We start from the raw sequence: 22,194 nt of genomic DNA, 5'->3' as shown, positions 1-22,194 counted from the left end.
CCATCCTCTCATTTGTTTATTTTATTGATTTTGTTTTCTCAAAAAGAGTATAATAGGGAATCGTGTCCATTTGGGGCTCTCACCCTTGTTCATTTTTTTCTTATGGGTTTTCAAAAGAGAAGAGGGAATAGCTGAGGTACTGAGTTGAATGAGAGGAGAGCTGTGAGACTGAACAATTCGAATGAACTCTCTCGTTAAAGAAAAGCTCTGTGCTTTGGTTTTAGCTTCACCATCCAGCCTGGGTCCTATGAACACAAAGCACTGTCAGAAGATATTGGAGCCCAATATCTTTCACATTGTACCATTACCAGGTTTTCCCCCACAGCAAAATCTAACTCCCTATACACACATGACTGTGTTGCATGATTTAACTCCAATTCAATCTATACGTTTGCGGATGATACGACTGTGGTGAGTCGCATCTCAAACGACGACGAATCAGACTACAGAAGGGAGATATATCACTTGGTGTACTGAAAACAACCTCTCTCTAAATGTCGGAAAGACCAAGGAACTGATCATCGACTTCAGGAAGCGAAACACGACACTCACCACCCCCCCAATCTACATCAGTGACTCCGAAGTGGAGATGGCCGATAGCTTTAAGTTCCTGGGGGTCACCATCACCAACAGTCTGTCCTGGTCCACTCACATTGATGCAACAGTCAAAAAAGCCCAACAACATCTCGTCTTCCTACAGAAGCTAAAGAAATTCGGCATGCCTGCATCGATCCTCACAAACTTCTACAGGTGTGCCATAGAGAGCATCCTATTACAGCTTGGTATGGCAACTACTTGGTCCAAGATCGCAAGAAACTGCAGAGTGTGGTCATCTCAGCCCAACCCATCACACAAGCTTCCCATCCTCCCATTGATTCTGTCTACACCTCCCGCTGCCTCAGAAAGAGACCCCTGACACCCAGGCTTTGCCCTCTTCCAGACCCTTCTATCAGGCAGAAGCTACAGAAGTCTGAAGACCCGCACATCGAGACATAGGAACAGCTCTTTCCCCTTGGCTACCAGACTCCTCAATGACTCTCCCTTGGACTGATCTGTTCACAATGCCTTATGCGTCTCTTGTTTGGCCCTTGTTCCGAACTGTAACCAATCACTATTTGTTGACGTACCATTGTCAATGTACTCTGTTGATTATTCTTTTGTCTACTATGTACGTAATGTTTACATTCCCTTGGCTGCAGAAAAATACTTTTCACTGGACTTTGGTACATGTGACAATAAATATCAATCTATTAAAAGCACATTTAGAACTACTTCCAGCACCCGTTCCAGTCACAATCCACTTTCATTTTAAGAGGTGCGCATTGGCTTTAAGTTGTGTCATTTAAATTGGCAGGCAACATGAAGTTTCCATGCTGTGATCATCGAAAGCAATGAGCACAAATTAATCTCACCTTGTGATTTCATGAACCCATTTTCAAGCCCTGTTCAATATTTCTGACACCTTTTTGGAAAGAAATTCTATGGTTACAGTTAAAGAACTTTTGGGTGGGATCGGTTATGTTGCACTCAAAAAGCCTATTGTAGGCGGTATCAGTTTCTGCCAAATCTGAATATTAGAGTGAGACAGCTCGTCTCACTCTAATATGCATTTCCGAGATCTAAACAAGGGGTGGGATTGAACTCCCTCGCCTTGGAGACCTCGGGAGACGCCGTTTAGTGCTGGCCTCCATAAATGGGGTCCAGATGGAATGGCACTTTGGTGGTCTCCAAGGAGATTGGAGGCCCCAGGTGCATGTCCCTATTCAGCTAGATCGTGCCACTAATATTTCCAATTACAAACCTGGGCCGGGATTCTCCCCTACCCGGCGGGGCAGGGGGCTGACGGCGTGTCGGAATGGCGTGAACCACTCCGGCGTCGGGCCGCCCCAAATGTGCGGAATTCTCCGCACCTTTAGTGGCGAAGCCCTCACATTGAGGGGCTAGGCCCGCGCCGGAGTGGTTCCCGCACCGCCGGCTGGCGTGAACGGCCTTTCGCGCCATGCCAGCCAGGGCCAAAAGGACTTCGCCGGCTGGCGTAAGTCCGCGCATGCGCCGGAGCGTCAGCGGCTGCTGACGTCACACCGGCGCATGCGCAGGGGAGGGGGTCTCTTCCGCCTCCGCCATGGTGAAGACCATGGCGAAGGCGAAAGGAAAAGAGTGCATCCACGGCACAGGCCCGTCCGCGGATCGGTGGGCCCCGATCGCGGGCCAGACCACCGTGGGGGCGCCCACCGGGGTCAGATCGCCGCGCGCCCCTCCCCAGTACCCCGGAGCCCGCCCGCGCCACCGGTCAGGTAGGTGGTTTAAACCACGCCGGCAGGAGAAGCCTGTCAGCGGCGGGACTTCGGACCATCGCGGGCCGGAGAATCGCTGTGGGGGGCCCGCCGACCAGCACGGCGCGATTCCCGCCCCCGCCGAATCTCGGGTGTTGGAGAATTCGGGACACGGCAGGAGCGGGATTGACACCGGCCCCGGGCGATTCTCCAACCCCCCTGGTTATTATTGAGTACATTAATATTTAACATCAGAAAAGCACAAGGAAAAAAACAATTGAAAACGTTAGTCAAATTTGGGGAGGATTAACAAAAGTTAGTTGTTGTTATTGGCATCAGAAAACCTCAGAGAAGCAAGGAAAAAGACTACACAGAGTTAAATGAATTTTCAACCAATAATTATTACACAGTTCATAGACACCACTTTTAGAAGGCTCAGTGGCAATTCCAATAATGTAATAAGTTTCCATGATCATAAAATATCATTATGCTTCTTCAGCAATAAATTGGCATTTGTGAATAGAGTGTATGACGTCAATTGCTAAAATAAATGTTTAAGCATATCACCATCACAGCATTGTGAATCAAAAATGTTTTTTTAATTGGACCATAAGACCGAGGAGCAGAATTAGGCCATTGAGTCTGCTCCACCTTTCAATCATGGCTGATACGTTTCTTATCCCCATTCCCCTGTCTTCTCCCCATAACCCCTGACCCCCTTATTAATTAAGAACCCATCTACCTCTGTCTTAAAGACACTCAGTGATTTGGCCTCCACAGTCTCCTGCAGCAAAGAGTTCCATAGATTCACCACCTTCTGGCTGAAGAAATTCCTCCATATCTATGTTTTAAAGGATCATCGCTTCAGTCTGAAGTTTTTCCTAGTAGTGAAAACATCCTCTCAACGCCCACTCTATCCAGGCCACGCAGTATCCTGTAGGTTTCAATAAGATACCACCCCTCATCCTTCTAAACTCCAATGAGTACAGACCCAGAGTCCTCAACCACTCCTCATATGATGTGGAGATGCCGGCATTGGACTGGGGTGAGCACAGTAAGAAGTCTTACAACACCAGGTTAAAGTCCAACATGTTTGTTTCAAATACTAGCTTTCGGAGCACTGCTCCTTCCTCCGGTGATTCACCTGAGGAAGGAGCAGTGCTCCGAAAGCTAGTGTTTGAAACAAACATGTTGGACTTTAACCTGGTGTTGTAAGACTTCTTACTGTACTCCTCATATGACAAACTCTTAATTCCAGAGATCATACTTGTGAACCTCCTCTGGACCCTTTCCAATGCCAGCAGATCCCTCCTTTGATATGGGTCCCCAAACTGCTCACACTACTTCAAATGGGGTCTGACTAGAGCCTTATACAGCCCGCATAAGTACATCCATGCTCTTGTATTCTAGCCCTCTCGAAATTGCATTTGCCTTCCTAACTGCCGACTGAACCTGCACGTTAACCTTAAGAGAATCTTGAACCAACACTCCTACGTCACTTTGTGCTTCTGATTTCCTCAGCATTTTCGCACTTTGGAAGGAGGAATGGAGGCATGGACCTCATACTTTTCTACATTGTATTGCGTCTGCCACTTCATTGCCCACTCTCCTAGCCTGTCCAAGTCATCCTCAAGTCCCCCTGCTTCCTCAATATTACCTGTCCCTCTGCAATACTTTGTATCATCTGCAAACTTTGCATCAGTGCCTTCAGTTCATTCTTCCAGATCATTAATGTATATTGTGAAAAGTTGTGGTCCCAGCACCAACCCCTGAGGCACACCACTAGTCACTGGCTGCCATCCTGAAAAATACCCCTTTATCCCCATTATTTTCCTTCTGCCACGTAGTACCTCTTCCTTGAACAATTTCCACATTTCACTTGTGTCCTTCCCTGACAGCCTATGTTCCCAACTTATGCACTTCAATTCTTGTCTGACAGCATTGTATTTACCCTTCCCCCAATTGTATACCTTGCCCTGTTACACGCACCTATCCCTCTCCATTACTAAAGTGAAAGTCACAGAATTGTGGTCACTACCTCCAAAATGCTCCCCCACTAACAAATCTATCACTTGCCCTGGTTCATTACAAAGTATCAAATCCAATATGGCCTCCCCTCTGGTCGGACAATCTACATCCTGTGTTAGAAAAGCTTCCTGGACACACTGCACAAACACCACCCCATTCAAACTATTTGATCTAAAGAGTTTCCACTCAATGTTTGGGAAGTTGAAGTCGCCCATGACTACTACCCTGTGACTTCTGCACCTTTCCAAAATCTGTTTCCCAATCTGTTCCACCACATCCCTGCTGCTATTGGGGGGGCCTACAGAAAAGTCCCAACAAGGTGACTGCTCCTTTCCTATTTCTGACTTCAACCCATATTACCTCAGTAGGTAGATCCTCCTCGAACTGTCTTTCTGCAGCTGTTATACTATCTCTAATTAACAATGCCACCCCCCCACCTCTTTTACCATCCTCCCTAATCTTGTTGAAACATCTATAACCAGGAACCTCCAACAACCATTTCTGCCCCTCTTCTATCCAAGTTTCCGTGATGGCCACCACATCATAGTCCCAAGTACCGATCCATGCCTTACGTTCACCCACCTTATTCCCGATGCTTCTTGCGTTGAAGTATCTCCGTGCCTACAAGTACTCTCCTTTGTCAGTGTTACCTTCCCCACTGCGTCACTACACGTTTTGGCGTCCTGAATAACGGCTTCCTTAGTTGCTGGACTACAAATCCGGTTCCCATTTCTCTGCCGAGTTAGTTTAAACCCTCCCGAAGAGTACTAGAAAACCTCCCCCCCAGGATATTGGTGCCCCTCTGGTTCAGATGCAACCCGTCCTGCTTGTACACGTCCCACCTTCCCCAGAATGCGCTCCAATTATCCAAATACCTGAAGCCCTCCCTCCTAAACCATTCCTGCAGCCACGTGTTCAACTGCACTCTCTCCCTATTCCTAGCCTCGCTATCATATGGCACCGGCAACAAACCAGAGATGACAACTCTGTCTGTCCTGGCTTTTAACTTCCAGGCTAACTCCCTAAACTTGTTTATTACCCCCGCACCCCTTTTCCTACCTACGTCGTTGGAACCAATGTGCACCACGACGTCTGGCTGCTCACCCTCCCCCTTCAGGATCCTGAAGACACGATCCGAGATATACCTGGCCCTGGCACCCAGGAGGCAACATACCTTCCGGGAGTCTCGCTCGCAACCACAGAATCTCCTATCTATTCCCCGAACCATTGAATCTCCTATTACTATTGCTTTTCTATGCTCCCCCCTTCCCTTCTGATCCCCAGAGCCAGACTCAGTGCCAGAGACCTGGCCGCTGGGGCCTTCCCCTGGTAGGTCATCCCCCCCCAACAGCATCCAAAACGGTATACTTGTTTTGAAGGGGAACGGCCACGAGGGATCCCTGCACTGTCTGCCTGTTCATTTTCTTTCCCGTGACTATAACTCAGCTACTCTTGTCCAGTACCTTGGGTGTGGTTACCTTCCTGTAACTCTTCTCTATTACCCCCTCTGCCTCCCAGATGATCCGAAGTTCATCCAGCTCCAGCTCCAGTTCCCAAACGGTCTCGGAGGAGATGGAGTTGGGTGCACTTCCCACAGGTATAGTCAGCGGGTACACCAGTAGTATCCCTCACCACCTATATCCTACAGGAGGAGCATGTAACTGCCCTAGCCTCCATCCCCTCTTACTTTACAGAATATAGCTGCCCTGTGGACCAACTGGACCTCCGTCCTCCAACCCTGCTCCCAGTCAGCTGCTCTCTGTAAACTCCTGGCTCCCTTCTCGCTCTTTGTGGAAATGAAATGAAAGGAGGACCTTTCTCCCTCCTCACCTAACTCCCTTAGTCACCAAACTCTCACTATAGCACTCAAATGCACCCAAATGCAGCACTCCCTTAGTCACCAAACTCTCACTATAGCACTCAAATGCACCCAAATTCAGCACTCCCTTAGTCACCAAATTCTCACTATAGCACTCAAATGCACCAAATTCAGCACTCAGTGCAAATTGTCAAAGATCACTGAGAAGGCATAGAGGGGAGGGAAAGGGGGGTGGGGTGGGGGAGAAGGGGGGAAGGAAGAGGTGGGGAAGGGGACGGTATTACCACAAGCACTAGTGAGAGTTGGGGTCACAAATGTACAGCATTAAAACATGTTGCAACCAAGAAAAACGTTATTCCACAATGAGGGCTGATCTCCAAGACCCTTCCCCAGCCTCTAGGGCATAGTGGCCCTGGAGTTCCGACCCCCCCCCCCCCCCCCCCCCGCCAAGGCATACCTTGTGCAGGTGATGGGGTGAGTGCACATACAGCAGACAGGCAGGAGTCAGACTGTGGCATAGACAGAGGAGCACCAGCACTCAGCTCCCAGCAGGTTATCGCCACCCTCTTGCCTTCAACAGTGGCCTGCTGATAGTGCCGACACAGGCCCATCACCCTGGAGTGATGTAGCACAGAACCTGGGAGAGTTGAGCAGGGAGGTTGGGAGGGGGATTGGGTCAGGGGGAATGGGTTAAGGGGAAGGGTGGAAGGGAGTGAAATGACGGAGAAAGCCATGTCCTATTATGGGAGGGTAATGATGAGGGCCTCCCTAACCCTCCGGGCATGCCAGAACCTCGCCGCTGCTGCTGGTCCTCCATCCTCGGGTTGGTCCTGCAGGTTCTCCCCAGGCTCGTCCTCCAGCCCTCCTGGTCTAGCTCCTCATCCTTGGTAGCCGCATGTTGCCCCCCCCCCCCCCCCTCCCCCCCTCCACCTCCAGCACATCGTCCTGCTGCTGTACCAGGTTGTGGAGGGCTCAACAGACCACCATAAAGTGGGCGACCCTCTGGAGGGTGTACTGCTGTGCGTCACCAGAGCGGTTGAGGCTACAGGACCGTATTTTGAGCAGCCCCATGCACCAATCAATGACAGCCTGGGTGGTTGCATGAGCCTTGTTTTAACGGGTCTCTGCATCAGTCACCTACCTTCATACTGGCCAGTCGTTAACCAGGTCCTCAGTGGATACCCCTTATCCCCTAAGAGCCAACTGGGGATCTCCGATTGCCCCAGAATGTAGCTGCCTTACACAATCCCTGGGAAGCGTGCACACACGTTCATAATACTCATGTGGTGTCACACACAAGTTGGACGTTCAGGGAGTGGAACCACTTCCTGTTGATGTTGGGCAATCCCTGATGTCCTGGTGTGTGCAAGGTGACATACAAGCTATCTATTACCCCCTGAACCTGGGGCATCCTGCAATGGCGGGGAACCTCGTTGCCTGGGCATCTTGTTGGGCCTGGCCAAGGTCAAATGTTAAAGAGTTAGTTGTCTGGTCAATCATGGCATCTGTGATTTTACGGATGGCATCCTCCTCCTTCACGTGGTGCCAATTTCGCACGGTCATGGCACAGGTGCAGCACCGTCTCCTTGTTGAGGAGATGCCTCCTGCATCTGTTCTTTCATCTGTTCAAAAGACCAGCGATGCCTGTACACATTGGACCGTTGTGGATCTCCCCCTCTGGTTCCCTCCTTGACCTGATGGGCAGCCAGGTCCCCAGGGTATAGGGTGGAGCCCTGCATATGGGCCACCTCCTTGGTGTCTGGCAGCCTGGTCTGCCAGCAGCACTGCGAGGGCAGCTTCTGCGGAGTCCAAGATATCATCCATCACATGTAATATCTGTACAGAATTGGAGAGGGTGAGAGACTGACAATCAGCAGTTTCTTCCACCCCGGCCGCTCCCGCTCCCATGGCACCCTCCCCTCCCCATCACATCCTCTGCCATCCCTCAGGTTGCCATCCAACCTGCCCTGCCCACGCACTGCTGGCTGCAGCAGGAGCACCTAGGCAACGGATCCCAGGCCCTGTATCCCAGACACCTGCTGGTAGCTTTGCCTGGACCGCCCGCTGGTTTCCCCCCCATCATGCACACACCCAACCTCTGGTCGCTGAAATGCCCCGGTGCTGTGCCCAGTGTCTTGGTGTTCGGATGTAGGCTGTTGAGTCCATGATGTTGAGTCCTCCAGTGTTCAGGCACAATGTCCAGGCCTCACTGTCTGATTAGGATGCAAGGCAATAACTCCCACCTGAGATATGCACGCCTACCCATGGGAATGCACTTAGGAGCTATGAAGTGCTCACTTTACTCAGATTGTTAATTCCCTCTAAGCAATAGCCAGAGGCCACCACAGTCAGTGGCCATTATGGGTGGTCATGTGGGACAGACAGGCAGGAGCTTCATTTGCCCCCACTATTATACACACAATCCAGGAGGTGGCATGGCAAACCCACGGGGGCTGAGACACCCAACCCCCCTGACCGAAGCCATCTCCCACGGGGGCACCCCCATCACCATTCCAAGCACTGGGGCATTAGTGGCTGTGTCTCAGGGCTCACTGCCCAATTCCGAAGATGGCTACTCACCTCTTTGGATCCCACAGCAGCCATTCAGCCTGCTTCACGTTTTTAAAAGGAATACTAATCGGTGACCACGTGACCACTTGCTGGGGAAGTGGTTCGATCACGGGAGGCTGTTAGATAAGGGGTTGTTCCCGTTAATGCTATGGAGATTGCTTTAATGGGTGATTATTGGTTTCTTGCCACACTGCGGTAAGATTCCCCCTCCCCCCCCCCCAAGTGAGGACACCCTTCATACCCCCTCATCCCCCCTTTTATGGACATGGCCCCCCCTTCAGGCCCCGGCCCTTGGTAGTCCCACCCTGGCACCTGGGCACCCGGACAACATTACCAGTACACCCAAGTGCCATGGCACTTTCATCATGGCACCCTGGCAGTGCCACACAGGAACATTAGCAGTGCCAAAATGGCAATGCCAGAGGGAGAGCCGAGTACACTGAACCTGTTCACCCAGGGATCTCCAATGGCCTAAAGCCCCTCCCAGGTGCCGTTATGCCTGGTCTACGTTTGTGTGGACCAGTGCTAAATCGCACCACATGATTTCTCGCTGAGCAAGCGGGTTATTTCCCAGGAGGCTCTTAGATTGGACTTGATGGAGATTGGTCTTAATTGTGTCAACGGGTGTCTTGCCAGGTTTGGGCAGAATCCGGAAGTTGCCACCGGGAGCAGGCTGGTTAGATCACAAACCAATTTCCACCTGACGCCAATCCTGATTTTGGCCTCTTCTGCTATTTAACCGACAAACCCGCATCAATGCCGGATGTAACGCGGCTGTTAGACCTCGCCCAATGTGTCTATTTTGTTTAAAAATGGTTGTGGGCATTATTAATGGATCTTTACAAACATCCTGATATCATTCGTGCACATTGGTGGAATTGACTTTGTGAAATAACTGGGAAATTCGTTTTCCTCATCAAATTCAGGAGGGGATGAGTTTTCTCAATTCACTGACAAAGAAATCTGTGAATTTATCAACGGAAATCAATCAAAACTGACTTTAAAGATTTCAGGGGCCCGATGCACAGGCCACGCTGCATTGGAAAAGCAGCTCGCCGGGGTGCAGCGTGACCGATAAAAGCCAAGAGACCCCGCTCCCGCGATCACAACGCCTCGTGAGATCCAATGCGATCTCGCGAGACGTTGCAATGTAAATCCTGCCCACAATGGGCGGGATCACTTTTTGGCAAATCTGCATATTAGAGCGAGGCAGTAAGTCTCACTCTAATGTGCAGATTCCTGAGGTACCTGAGGCTTTGGGATTCATTTCCTTTGCCTTAGAGACCTCGGACAAACACCATTCAGCACTGGTCTCCACCTTTGGGCAAGGTGGTGCTCTGGCACTGCTAGTTCTGGTGAGCAGAACTTCCCACTGTACAAAACAGGGCTATATGTGGCCTCGGCTGCGTGTTCCCCACTGAGACCCTTATACAATGTGAGTCGCGATGAACAGCGACAGTGCGAGCGCCGGGAAACATGCGGCTAAAAGTGCTCGCTATTGGACTTTGTTCCAATTTGGTTGAATCAAGCCCCTGGTTATAATGTGGAGACTATTAAACACAGACAGTTGAGATGTTGTGCACTTTTACAATTTTCTCTCCTTTACTCCTAAGGGTGATCAATGATGGGATAAGACTGCTGGAAACTCATTCAAGTTTATATTATTCACTTCTGAATTCACTTCTAAATTTCACTGTGACTGACACTCTGCAGGAGGCATCACAATCAGTCTTGAACTTATGTTCCGAAATATATGCATTGCACAAAGGGAAAAGAACTGTTATTAGCAGGTAGATCATTCATTGTTGTTTCCTGTCTAATGCCCATGAGCACAGAGACAAAATATAGCTTTCCCCACTCTTCTATACTGGCATCAGCCCAGGCCGTGAATTACTTAGACTTTCCTAGTATACCAGTTGAATAGTAGTGCAATCATATTCATCCGCTAAGGCAAATGATTTTTTTCTCCTCCTGGTCTTCTTCTATTGCACATTTAGTTGACAATTGAACTGTTTTAATATGTTTAAAGTTCAAGTATTCATGTTTACTCACCTCTTCAAATTTGTGTGCTATCATTGAAAAGGCGTTGAAAATGGCATCTGTTGGGCCTGTTATTGTTACAATACGCTCTGGACAGGACCCTTCTGAAATGTTGATTCTTGCACTACTCTACGAAACAAAATAGTTAATTGTCTGAATACCATGAGAAGTATCAATCAAGCTATATTTCACTGAAGAAAAGTCGCAACTTACCTCCTCCCTCATCTTTTTTACCGTCTCTCCTTTCTATTAAAGAAAGATAAATGTTCACAGAGTGATTATAACTTTCTTTAGGAGCTTTAAAGACTGAATGATGGGGAATTAAAAATAACTGCACTAACCTTTCCAATAATGCTTCCAACTTCCTGTAGAACAACAGGAAAAAATATGTTATAGTGCAGGTTACTAGTTTTCCTTCGGTAAGTGATTTCTCTGAAGAAAAATAAATTGTTGTAATTTTGTTTCTTCTGATTTAGGAGAACAAGAGTGTTAATTACTCCTGAGTTAGATTCAGCAGAGTACGGCAAGGTGATCTTGATATTATGTCATGATGTGGAGATGCCGGCGTTGGACTGGGGTGAGCACAGTAAGAAGTCTTACAACACCAGGTTAAAGTCCAACAGGTTTGTTTCAAACACGAGCTTTCGGAGCACGGCTCCTTCTTCAGGTGATATTGTGTGGCCTGGTACAGTGAGATTTCCAATTTAAAGTCAGTTGCGCGTGCAATGGACCACTGAGGACTGGAAACTTGAGACTGCAGTTAAAGGGTCACTGAGGTCTCCCCCTGCGCTCCCCCCACCCCACCCCCGCAACACCACCCCCCCACCCCCCCCCCCCCCCCCCCCCCAACCCCGCCGGTGAAAGGTTGGGAGTGAATCTGCCCTCGCTGCAGCATGTTTTCCTGCAGGATCTGGAAGGGCATTCATTGGTTTAAGGGAGGTCATTGACTCTTGTAGGAGGTTCCACGCCTCAGAAAGCCATTGGTCAAATAAATGGCTGCCAGCTCTCTGTCCCAGCAGCTCCACTAGGAGTGGCGCTCACTACTGGGACTACAACAGTCACCAATGCTGAGGAGCTTGAACTAGATTAAAGATAATTGAGGGTGAGGGATTGCTGGAACAAGCTTAAAGACAATGGTGAAGGGGGCGCGGGATCTTGACCAGAGTGGGGAAGGAGAACCAAGGGAAGGGGGGGTGGAAACAACCCCGGACGCCCACCAATAGGCTGGTTAACAATAGAACAATAGAACATTACAGCGCAGTACAGGCCCTTCGGCCCTCGATGTTGCGCCGACCTGTGAAACCAATCTAAAGCTCATCTACATTATTCGATTATCATCCATATGTTTATCCAATGACCATTTAAATGCCCTTAATGATGGTGAGTCCACTACTTTTGCAGGCAGGGCATTCCGCACCCTTACTACTCTCGAGTAAAGAACATACCTCTGACATCTGTCCTATATCTATCTCCCCTCAATTTAAAGCTATGTCCCCTCATGCTAGCCATCACCATCCGAGGAAAAAGGCTCTCACTGTCCACCCTATCGAATCATCTGATCATCTTGTATGCCTCTATTAAGTCACCTCTTAATCTTCTTCTCTCTAACGAAAACAGCCTCAAGTCCCTCAGACTTTTCTCATAAAATCTTCCCTCCATACCAGGCAATATCCTGGTAAATCTCCTCTGCACCCTTTCCAATGTTTCCACATCCTTCCTATAATGCGGCGACCAGAACTGCACGCAATACTCCAAATGCGGCCGCACCAGAGTTTTGTACAGCTGCAACATGACCTCATGGCTCCGAAACTCAATCCCTCTACCAATAAAAGCTAACACACCGTACACCTTTTTAACAACCCTATCAACCTGGGTGGCAACTTTCAGGGATCTATGTACATGGACACCGAGATTTCTCTGCTCATCCACACTACCAAGAATCTTACCATTAGCCCAGTACACTGTATTCCTGTTACTCCTTCCAAAATGAATCATCTCACACTTTTCTGCATTAAACTCCATTTGCCACTTCTCAGCCCAGCTCTGCAGCTTAACTATGTCCCTCTGTAACCTGCAACATCTACTGCACTGTTCACAACTCCACTGACTTTAGTGTCATCCGCAAATTTACTCACCCATCCTTCTACGCCCTCCTCCAGGTCATTTATAAAAATAACAAACAACTGTGGCCCCAAAACAGATCCTTGTGGTACACCACAAGTAACTGAATTCCAGGCTGAACATTTCCCATCAACCACCACCCTCTGTCTTCTTACAGCTAGCCAATTTCTGATCCAAACCGCTAACTCACCCTGAATCCCATGCCTCCGTATTTTCTGCAATAGCCTACAGTGGGGAACCTTATCAAACGCTTTACTGAAATCCATATACACCACATCAACTGCTTTACCCTCATCCACCTGTTTGATTACCTTCTCAAATAACTCAATAAGGTTTGTGGGGCATGACCTACCCTTCACAAAACCATGTTGACTATCCCTAATCAAATTATTCCTTTCTAGATGCTTATAAATCCTCTCTTATAATCCTTTCCAAGACCTTTCCCACAACAGAAGTAAGGCTCACTGGTCTATAGTTACCGGGGTTCTCTCTACTCCCCATCTTGAACAAGGGGACAACATTTGCTATCTTCCAGTCTTCTGGCACTATTCCTGTCGACAATGACAACATAAAGATCAAAGCCAAAGGCTCTGCAATCTCCTCCCTAGCTTCCCAGAGAATCCTAGGATAAATCCCATCCGGCCCAGGGGGCTTATCTATTTTCACACTTCCAAGATTTGCTAACACCTCCTCCTTATGAATCTCAATCCCATCTAGTAGCCAGTATCTCAGTATTCTCTTTGACAACATTGTCTTTCTCCTGTGTGAATGCTGACAAAAAATATTCATTTAGCGCCTCTCCTATCTCCTCGGACTCGACGCACAACTACCCACTACTGTCCTTGACTCTTACCCTCATCATTCCTTTATTCCTGACATAACTATAGAAAGATTTAGTGTTTTCCTTGATCCTACCTGCCAAGGACTTCTCATGTCCCCTCCTGCCTCTTCTTAGCTCTCTCTTTAGGTCCTTCCTGGCTAACTCACAAGTGTCCTAACTGAACCTTCACGTCTCATCTTTACATAAGCCTCCTTCTTCCTCTTGACAAGTGATTCAACTACTTTAGTAAAGCACAGTTCCCTCGCTCAATCACTTCCTCCCTGCCTGACAGGTACATACTTATCAGGGACACGCAGTAGCTGTTCCTTGAACAAGCTCCACATTTCAATTGTGCCCATCCCCTGCAGTTTCCTTCCCCATCCTATGCATCCTAAGTCTTGCCTAATCGTATCATAATTGCCTTTCCACCAGCTATAACTCTTGCCCTGCAGTATATACCTATTCCTTTCCATCGCTAAAGTAAACGTAACAGAATTGTGGTCACTATCACCGAAGTGCTCACCTACCTCCAAATCTAACACCTGGCCTGGTTCATTACCCAGTACCAAATCCAATGTGGCCTCACCTCTTGTTGGCCTATCTATATACTGTGTCAGGAAACCCTCCTGCACACATTGGACAAAAACTGACTGATCTAAAGTACTCGAACTATAGCATTTCCAGTCAATATTTGGAAAGTTAAAGTCCCCCATAACAACTACCCTGTTACTTTCGCTCCTATCCAGAATCATCTTTGCAATCCTTTCCTCTACATCTCTGGAACTTTTCGGAGACCGATAGAAAACTCCCAACAGGGTGACCTCTCCTTTCCTGTTTCTAACCTCAGCCCATACCACCTCAGTAGACGAGTCCTCATCAAATGTCCTTTCTGCCACCGTAATACTGTCCTTGACCAACAATGCCACACCTCCCCCTCTTTTACCACTTTCCCTGAGCTTACTAAAACATCTAAACAACCATTCCTGTCCCTGCTCTATCCATGTCTCTGAAATGGCCACAACATCGAAGTCCCAGGTACCAACCCAGTGATACCCCCTGTCCCCCTCAACCTTGCCATCACCAGCCTGTGCAGGAAAAGCTGCTGGGCAGGATGTTTGGTATGGGCGTCCCCTGCTGCTGGTTATATCCCAGTGACAGCAAGATAAGGTCCTTATGATAAGGACCACTAATTGGCCATGCAAGGGCTTCAAATGGACACGTAGGCTGTCCAATATTTACCTAGCTGCATATAGAATGTGTGCAGGTAAGCAGCAAGAATTAGCAAGCTGCTGCAGATTTATGGTGCTATGTCTTTTCGTCCGACGTCATTTCGTCCAACGACACTTCGTCCACGTCTTTTGGTCCAACGTCTTTTTGTCCGCACGTCTTTTGGCCCTACGTCTTTTTGTCCGATGATTTTTTACGTCAAAGACTTTTTGTGACTTGTTACGTTTTTTTGTCGGATGATTTTTTTTGTCAAAGACTTTTTGTAACTTGACTTTTTGTAACTTGCTTATTAGCACTCCACTCCACACATTAACTTTTTGTAAATAGAAATCTTCTCTAATGCACATAGCAAGGTATAATATGTAATAAAGGATTTTTATTACCGGTCTCTTTCCTGTAACGAGCCTCGTTAAAGGATAGTTATTATCGTTCTCTTTCCTTTAACGAGCCTCGTTAAAGGATAGATATTATCGTTCTCTTTCTTAATTTGCCCATTCAGAAATGGCAAAGTTCATTGTGTCAACGAAGAGCAAAAGGAAGGTAGCTGATGAATATGATTCTACAACAAAAATTGATTTCTTGAGGAATGTTGCTTACAATTTACATCAATTTTAAGTAACTTTAAGAATTTACATTTTCCAACTGTATTCTCTAAGTGATGTGATATCTTTCGGGAATTTTAAGTAATTAGTAAACTTTTAGATTTTTTTAACTACTTTTAGAATTTTTAACTGCATTTTTAGATTTTTTTAACTGCATTTTTCAACTTGCATTTTACTTGCATTTTATCAATTACTTGCATTTTAGCAATTAAATTCACTTGCTGTATTGTACTTGCATTTTATCAATTAAATGGTTTTATACGGAGTTTATTTGTAATTGGATAATTGGACAAAAAGACGTTGGACCAAAAGACGTGCGGACAAAAAGACGTTGGACCAAAAGACGTGGACGAAGTGTCGTTGGACGAAGTGAAGTCGGACGAAAAGACGCGACACGCAGATTTATATGCCTTCAGCTTTCAGGGTTCATAAGACTTTTGCTACAAACCTGGAAATAAGCTGTTTATTCACTGCCAGACAGGTCTGCTGCAGAGCACATAGCCTCTCTCTTCACATATGGTGATGAGAAAGTGCTCCCCAGAATGCTCACCAGAAGGTCATAAAGATTGCCGAAAATAGACAGTGCACTTCAAAGTAAGAAGCAGCAGAGAAATTAAAGAAGGTTGTTACCTGACAACAACCACTGAATGCTGTAAAATAGCTTGATAACTATACCAGGTCAGGCAAGGAAAGAGAAGCCAGCCACATACTATAAGAATGTTGCAGAGTTGCGGCCAGAATGTTGCAGAGTTGCAGCCAGAATGCTGCACTGCTGCCATAACTTTAGTGAGGAATAAGCAGAACTCCTGGAGAGACAGCATAAATACCGATAATTAGCCATCTAAACTGTGTCTTTAGAGATCCCTTTAATCTCCTGCCAGAGAACCCTCATCACAATTCTAACTTAGAAATTCCCAGCAAGAAGCTCCAATTCATTCTGTGCTGAAGTGCTCAAAGAGTTTTGAGCTATGACGTTATGCAGAATCTAAACCTCCAGCCTTCAATCTCAGTGTTCTTTAATTTGCACTTTTATGCACAATCCTCCTTTTAAAAGCCTTACATATCGGCCAGAATTATCCCATTTTGAGACTAAGTGCGGACGCGGCCCACAGTTTCCCACTGCGGATGTTGGTGGGAAAACACGCCAGATCTTCCTCCTCTGACCTCATTAATTATGCATCTGGGTATTTTACACTGTATGTAGTGTGGGGCAGGCTTGAATTGTGCTTAGTCTGCCATTGTGTACCCAGATGCCATATTGAAAAGGTGTCCAGCATCACTGACCTACTACTGAAGAAGGAAGGTAGTCCTCCTGAAAATTAAGGTAGAGCTCTGGGGCTGAGTACCTAGTCCTGTTCATAATTCGTATGTTTATGTGTTTTCACCATTGCCTCAACCTCATTTCTATATGCGGGGTCTAAAACTGTACTTTATATATAACGGTTGTCTTGCTAAACAAATATGGACTAGCACCTGGGTAGTGGTGCTCTGAGGTTTTGAGAAAAACAAAGAATCTACCATGTTTGGAGAACAAACTAATGGTGCGATTCTCCTGAAAAATTTCTAAGTGTTGTAGTGAGTGGGAATTGATGCAAACTTCCCGGCGCTTAGCCTAGCGAGGCCGGTAACACAACTCAACATTAATTGGTTCATTTAACAAAGTTTCACGGGCTTCTCGTCGCAAATGAAGGCTCGCCAGCTGATTCGCCGGCACCGCGCTCACCAGCCACCCACTAACAAGGTCGAGCAGCACTTAAGCTGCACTTGCTCAGCCAACCCCAGCCAGTTCTCAACAATGGCGCCCAGGGGTCCAATCCCAAGATTCAAAGATGCTGACTTGGGGAGGTTGATAGACGCTGTGGAGGCCAGGAGGGATGTCCTGTTCCCCCTAGGGTCTTGGTGAGTCAGCCACAAGGTAGCCGGTGCTGCCTGGGATGAATTGCAGCTGCTGTCAACTTGGGGAGTATGACCAGGATAACTGCCATTCATTGTCATAAAAAGGTCAACACCGGGCAGCACGAGTGAGTAGACACCAGCGCCCTCCACCGTTCCCATCTCCCCAAAGGGACCATCCACCCCCCCAACTCCCCATGCGACCCCCAGCCCTTCCTCCATCCCCTTCCCCCTCAACCCACCACCCCTAACCCTCTTTCACACACCCCTTCCCACCACTGTGAACCACACATGTGGCTAACGATGCCCTCTCTGTGTCGCCTCTGGAAAAGTTCTCCCATTACAGTTGAGAGAGGGCCCAGACTGGAGGAGGTGTGCCAGACATAAGAATCTTCACTTCCTTCGAGGAGCGTGCCCTGGAGGTGACTGCTGTGGCTGAGGACAGATCGGTCACCCACGCAGACACCGCAGAGCTAAGGAATCACCTGGCTCTACCCGGGGAACTGTCAAACGTGAGTAGTGATTGCCTTACTGACTGACCCATCCCTCCCACTGACCATGTGTCTATTCTCCCGCAGGTCATCCAGCCAATGGCGTCGGTCCATCTCAGGCGGCACCCTCTCCTGACTCCGAGGAGAACACCTCGGAGGGAAGCTCTGAGGATGTGACCATAGTCACGGCACAGCTATCATCCCCATCCACCACCAGTGCAGAATCACGCGCCTTAGTGGGACATGTTAGTGGACAGGCTTAGAGGCACAATCTGGTGAGCACCACACCGCTGATGATGCACATCAGGTGGAGGCAGGAACCCCCAGGCCAGACAGCAGTCGGAGGTCTGCTGGATCCCAGGACCCATCTAGATCCCAGCCTGATGCTGAGCCGTGACCAGAGGTGCCCGGAGCTGATGGAGACGATAGGGAGCAACCCGCACGTTCAGAGGTAGATGTCAGCATCACTTCAGCAGAGCTATAGCCACTTGGAGGAGTCCCAGAGGCTACCGGCACAGGAGATGGCGCCGGCAATGAGTGGCACCGAGACAAACACTGCCAGGGTGGCCACTGCAGTGCAAAGCCTGGTGCACGACGTCGGCACTATGGAAGGTGTCCAAGGCGTCGTGCAGTCGGTGACGGCCATGACTGAGGGTCTTGGCAGAATGTTGACTCGCAGGGGGATGTAACCCAGTACCAGGCCGACCTTGATGAGGTTCTGCAAGACATGTCCTGCTCTCAGATGGGCATGGGTGAGATGCTGCAGAGCATGTCACAGTCACTGAGCAGCATCACCGAGGGCGTCAACACTATGGTGCAGACCATGGGGAACCGCCAGTGCCGACAGAGCCAGATGATGCAAGTGCAGCTGGAGCTCGAACCAGCTGCCCCTCCATCCCAAGATGGCACCATCAGGAGTGGGGTACAACACATTAAACACCTTTTCACACAACCAGTTTGATGCCTCTGTCAGTTCCTTCAGCAACGCGGGCTGACCCTCGGACCATTTAACCATCTCTCCATGCATCTCCCCCACCACCCGACCCCCCCCCCCCCCCCCCCCCCCCCCCCCCCCCCTTTCCGGCAGGTTCACATTTTTCAAAAGGAATACTGATCGGCACCAGCGTAACCACTTGCTGGAGAGGCTGGTTAATGACGGGAGGCCGTTGGATATGGGGTGGCTCTCGTTAATTGCATGGAAATGGGGCTTAAGTGGTGATAATTGGTTTCTCGCCACGGTACGTCGAGATCCCGATTTCACCTATGGGAACGGGCCGATTCCAATGCAAACTGTTTGGTCTGATGCGGATCACATTTTTAGCCTCTCCCTCTATTCACCGGCCTCATTACACTTGAACGAGAGCGTAACGAGGCCAGAGAATCACGCCCTATGATTTATTTGAGAAAGCTTTCAAGTGGAGTAAAGGAGGGCAAAGGTGGGAGTGATCTGGTGGAACTGTCGGCATCACAGCCTGCAGAACATTTCAGCCAATGGTTATCTCAGCAGGGAAGCGGATGCAACTATTCCAAAGAAAATATGCCTTTGATTCAGAGCCGTAAGCTGTTTTTATACAGCTGCTTTTTTCGGGTTGATTCAGTGACTTAACTTCCTGCATTACAGGACTAGATTGAGTGCCTTTATCTTGATGTCAGAAATAATGCAAATGAAGTGCCTTGTGTTGTTGAGTGTGATTGTATTCATAATGGGCTACAAAGAGATGGCAGACCAGTTGAACAAATACTTTGGATCTGTCTTCACAAAGGAGGGCACAAATAATCTTCCGCAAATACTAGGGGACAGAGGGTCTAGCATGATGAACTATCAATTAGGACGAGACGAGAGTACAGAGTAATCGAGGCTTTATCACCCAGAGATGTGGAGCCTCCCGCAGCTGCTGCTGAAATGGCTGCAGCTCGGAGAGCCCACACATTTATACTCTGCCTACTGGGCAGAGCCAGCACGCAGGAATCTACCCCCGTACCTGTAGTACAGAGGCCTTACCGTAATACCCTTGTATGCAGTATTCACAATACAACAGTGGTGACTACCACATTCACCTCCTGTTAAAAAAAAAGAGTCCAGCGGGGGTGGTGGAAAACTATTTACATACAGGTTGTTTAACATTTAAGAAAGAGGTTACAAATTTAGATGGTCGGGCACCTTGACCCGGCGTGCGAGCGTCACAGTTGTGGTGGCGATTCAGACGTCGGTTCGGTCGTCGGTGACTCCGGGAGCGTGCTGACCTCATCTTCATCAACGGGCCAAGGGGAGGGCGGATCGTCCTGGAGCAGGGGCTATGTTGGAGTGCGGGGATGGGGGGGGGGGGGGGGGGGGGCGCAGAGAGGGTGTGGGGGGACCCAGCTGGTGCCAGGACCCTGAGGGAGACAGTGTCTTGGCAGCCATCGGGGTATGCTACATCGGCGCACTGCGGGTTAGCGTGGAGAAGATACCCTCTCAACCAACGGATCCACCTTATGGAGCCGCACGTGCTTGCAGAGGAGAACAGGTCCTGGAGCTGTCAGCCATGTTGGGAGCGAAACCCCGGAGGTGTACTTCCTAAGGAAGGCAAAGAGACGTTCATGGGGAGTTTCGTAAGTCACAGTGCACAGGAATGACCGAATGGAGTGAAGGGTGCCGGGGAGGACTTGGATGAGGAAGTGGAAGGATGGGTTAGTAAGTTTGCCGATGACACAAAGGTTGGGGGAGTTGCAGATAGTGTTGAGGGTTGTTGCAGGTTACAGCAGGACATTGACAGGATGCAGAGCTGGGCTGAGAAGTGCCAGATGGAGTTCAACCTTGAAGTGATTCATTTTGGAAGATCGAATTTGAATGCTGAATACAGGGTTAAAGGCAGAATTCTTGGAAGTGTGGAGGAACAGAGGGATCTTGGGATCCATGTACATAGATCCCTCAAAATTGCCACCCATGTTGATAGGGTTGTGAAGACTGCGTATGGTGTGTTGGCTTTCATTAACAGGGGGATTGACTCTAAGAGCAGCGAGGTTTTGCTGCAGCTTTATAAAACCCTAGCTAGTTCGCACTTGGAATATTGTGTCCACTTCTGGTCACCCCATTTTAGGAAGGATGATGATGCTTTGGAGAGGTACAGAGGAAATTTGCCAGGATGCTGCCTGGACTAGACGGCATGTCTTATGAAGAAAGGTTGAGGGAGCTAGGGCTTTTCTCACTGGAGCGAAGAAGGCAGAGTGGTGACTTGATGGAGGTGTACAAGATGAGAGGAATGGATAGAGTGGATAGCCAGAGACTTTTCCCAAGGGTGGAAATGGCTGTCACGAGGGGACATAATTTTAAGGTGATTGGAGGAAGGTATAGGGGAGATGTCAGAGGTAGGTTCTCTACACAGAGAGTAGTGGGTGTGTGGAATGCACTGCCAGCAGAGATGGTGGAGTCAGAGTCAGTAGGGACATTTAAGCGACTCTTAGACAGGCACATGGACAGCAGTAAATTGAAGGGGTGTGGCTTTGGTTGATCTTAGATTAGGATAAATGGTCGGCACAACATCATGGACTGAAGGGCCTGTACTGTGCTGTACTATTCTATGTTCTATTGTTACAGGACAGGGTTTAGAGAACCCCAAAGTGTATCATGGAGTTCACCTGACCCACAACTTTTAATAGATTGTGGTATGGGGAGCACATGGCCCACTCTACAGGTGTGGTAAAACAGAAATGGAAAGGTATTTTAAAAACAAAACAATGTTTATTCTACGAACTCAAATTAACCTTTTTTAAAACATACAGTGAACATGTTAGCAACCATCAATTCAAATACAACCCCCAAAGATTACAACACTAAGTAATCCTTAATAACTTTCCAAACAACACGCAGAAGACAAAAGAAACACCTTTGAATAGAAGCACATTAGGTTTACATTCACTACTGAGAACATTTATAATTCTGAATTCATGAAATGATCAAGAGATAGTCTTTTCATGGCAGAGAGATCAACAGTACATCTGCATTGTCTGGCTTCAGCTACAACACTGAAAACAAAACTAAAACACACCCAACAGCAAACAGTCTGAAATAAAAGTAAAAAAGCTGACAGACAGCCCAGCTCCACCCACACTCTGACATCACTGCAGTAATATGAGCAGCCAAACATTTCTTAAAGCGACATTCTCATGACACTATGATGCCATATGGAGAGGGGTCACAGGTTAATACCAATTCCTTAGATGGGTTGCCATGCACCAATAAACTCAATGAATGTAACAATTGCTTTACTCTGTTAAAAACTTCTCTCCGGGGCATCTTCTAAACCCAATGCTGGTGCTTCTTTAATAG

General features: G+C 48.2%; 1 protein-coding gene across 23 annotated transcripts in view; it reads right to left on the bottom strand.

Annotated features, from left to right (window-relative positions):
- Positions 1-22,194, bottom strand: part of zgc:110045 (uncharacterized protein LOC664755 homolog) — a 326,605-nt gene that overhangs the window by 65,581 nt on the left and 238,830 nt on the right. For all 23 annotated transcript variants that reach the window (XM_038797701.1, XM_038797711.1, XM_038797696.1 and 20 more), the window contains 3 exons: positions 11,073-11,096; positions 10,945-10,977; positions 10,744-10,860 (listed from right to left, as the gene is read on the bottom strand). In XM_038797701.1, the coding sequence (XP_038653629.1) occupies positions 10,744-10,860; positions 10,945-10,977; positions 11,073-11,096 (174 nt within the window). The remainder of the gene's footprint in view (positions 1-10,743; positions 10,861-10,944; positions 10,978-11,072; positions 11,097-22,194) is intronic.

This window comes from Scyliorhinus canicula, chromosome 5 (genome assembly GCF_902713615.1).
Source record: "Scyliorhinus canicula chromosome 5, sScyCan1.1, whole genome shotgun sequence".
Classification (NCBI taxonomy): Eukaryota; Metazoa; Chordata; class Chondrichthyes; order Carcharhiniformes; family Scyliorhinidae; genus Scyliorhinus; species Scyliorhinus canicula.
The sequence above is the reverse complement of the archived record's forward strand: the minus strand, read 5'-3'. Positions and strand labels throughout refer to the sequence as shown.